The sequence below is a fragment of the Canis lupus genome, chromosome 35 (assembly GCF_011100685.1).
Source record: "Canis lupus familiaris isolate Mischka breed German Shepherd chromosome 35, alternate assembly UU_Cfam_GSD_1.0, whole genome shotgun sequence".
In the NCBI taxonomy this organism is placed as follows: Eukaryota; Metazoa; Chordata; class Mammalia; order Carnivora; family Canidae; genus Canis; species Canis lupus.
This window is the reverse complement of record NC_049256.1, coordinates 10,110,489-10,112,484: the sequence shown is the minus strand read 5'-3', so window position 1 is coordinate 10,112,484 and position 1,996 is coordinate 10,110,489. Positions and strand designations below refer to the sequence as shown.

At 48.0% G+C, this 1,996-nt stretch overlaps 1 protein-coding gene across 1 annotated transcript; it reads right to left on the bottom strand.

The window, feature by feature from the left end:
- Positions 1–559: 559 nt before the first annotated feature.
- Positions 560–1,238, bottom strand: LOC111093996 (protein PIMREG). The gene is given in 6 exon segments (XM_038583962.1): positions 560–802; positions 804–865; positions 868–918; positions 921–1,021; positions 1,023–1,090; positions 1,092–1,238. Coding segments are annotated over 6 exon segments (672 nt in total).
- Between the last annotated feature and the right edge of the window lie 758 nt (positions 1,239–1,996).

Below are 1,996 nucleotides of genomic sequence, written 5' to 3'. Positions count from 1 at the left end.
AGTAGAGTGAACAACTGCCCACTTCTCTCCCCAAGTCCCTCTCAGGCCAGGCTGGGGATCACTGACATGACCAGATATGGCTGGAGCAGAAGAGCAGCACCCTGAGCAGCCCCCAGTGGGCCCTTGCTAGCAGTGGTCCAAGGGCACTGCTGACTACTGGGGCTTCCTCAGCAACTTGACAGGGATGCATAGATCCTAATATGAATGCATGGTGGTTGGTCAGATGTGGCTTGCTTCCTGGAATACAGAGCTCACTTCTGGCCCCTCACTATGCTCAAAGCAGGGGAAGTGGAGGACACCATAGTCTTCCCTGCAAAATATGGAGCTGGCAGGTGGCTCCATTTACTTGGGGGCTTGGTATATTCAGTTAATGATGGTGTCAGTGAGGTCAGCGGCTCTGGCTCCAGGCAGGTAAGACTTGCACACTTCCTACTCTGCTGGGTTCATCAGCTCTATGGGGTTTTCTAGAAAAAAACCCTGTCTTTGCACATGTTCATGCATGAGGAGAAGGAGGGAGAAGAAGACCCCCAGAAGGATGCTTGGAAGGAGGGCATTGTCCTCAGTCACAAATGAGAGAAACAGTCATGTGGCCTCTCCCTTCAGCCACAATGGCCTCAGCCAGTTCTTGAGACAGCAACTGGAGGTGCTGAACCCTAGCTCTCACAGGCTCTAGGTCACTATTGGATTCACTGGGGGAGGAGGCCTCTGTCACAGAGCAGGGGCTCTGGAAATCAGCCCCTTGCAGTGGGTAGGCATGTGGGCCTGTCTGGACAGAGTTGTGTGATAATCCCTCATCCACAAGCCCAGGGTTGAGCTGGAAGGGTAGCTCCAGACACCCAAGGGCTGTTCTGGCCCAGGCTGTGAGTGGAGTGCTACTGTCCCTCTGTGCTCCTCTCCTGCTCCTCCAGGCTCTTGGAGGGTTGCCACAGGCTACTTGGAGCCATTTTGGCAGGACTCCTGGATTCTCTGGGTCATACCACCTAAGGCGTTCTTAACTGAGTGAGCAACAGCCTGGAGGCCCTGGCTCTGGGGTTTCCAGGCATTTCTAGGGGGGCCCTGCCCATGGATTGAGGCTTACTGCTCTCAAGGGGCAGCCTTATCTGGAAATGGCTGTGCCTGGAGCTGAGGGCCCCACAAGAGGTCTCCGGATGGCTGACCTCATTCTCCTCCATCTGTTCCTGGTCCTGGAGTGACCTCTGGCACATGGAGGCCCCTACTCCCAGCCACCTACAAGCCATCTGCCTGGTGAAGAGCCTCTTCAGCCCACCAAACCCCAAACCTTAGCTTCGCCCAGCTGCCAGCATAGCTATTCAGCACCCACCCCACCCAGGACACAATATTTTAAATCAGACAATTGTGAATGTTCTAGGGCACACAGTCAATGTAAAGAAGTACATGACAAATAGCACATGGGAGGAAGAGACCCCAGATAGAAGGGAGATCAGTAGATAAGAGAACATTCTAAGCTGATGGTCAGTCAGGGTCATGGGATAGATGGGAAGCAGGTTGACTTGAAATATCTGAACATCTTATAGTCTCTCAAGACTCTAGCCATTCCTAAAAACAGAGCACAATGCAATTTTTTTTCTCTTATAAGTCCTTAAATTTTTCTCTTCACATAAATTTCTCTGAGAACATTTAAAGTGAAGAAATATAATTCAGATATCTTGAGTTCACATGTTTTGAAAATCTAAACAAAACAAGTGTTGTGCTGAAATTACATTGCTTTAAAATGAGATGCGATGCATTTTATACAAAACAAAGCTAGCTGAAAACAACATAAGAATGTAATTTTCTACAAAGTTGTCTGAGGTATGAAGTGATATGGAAAATGGATATCATATAACCTTATTCTGTTTATCAATATATAATTATGAAGTAATTTACAATAATGCAGTTATTGATTTAACTTCACCCGTGTGCCTTCAGAGGATATTTATACTTTAGGAATGAAATCTAACTAAATTATTGGATGAAAATTGCCACTGAGCCATCC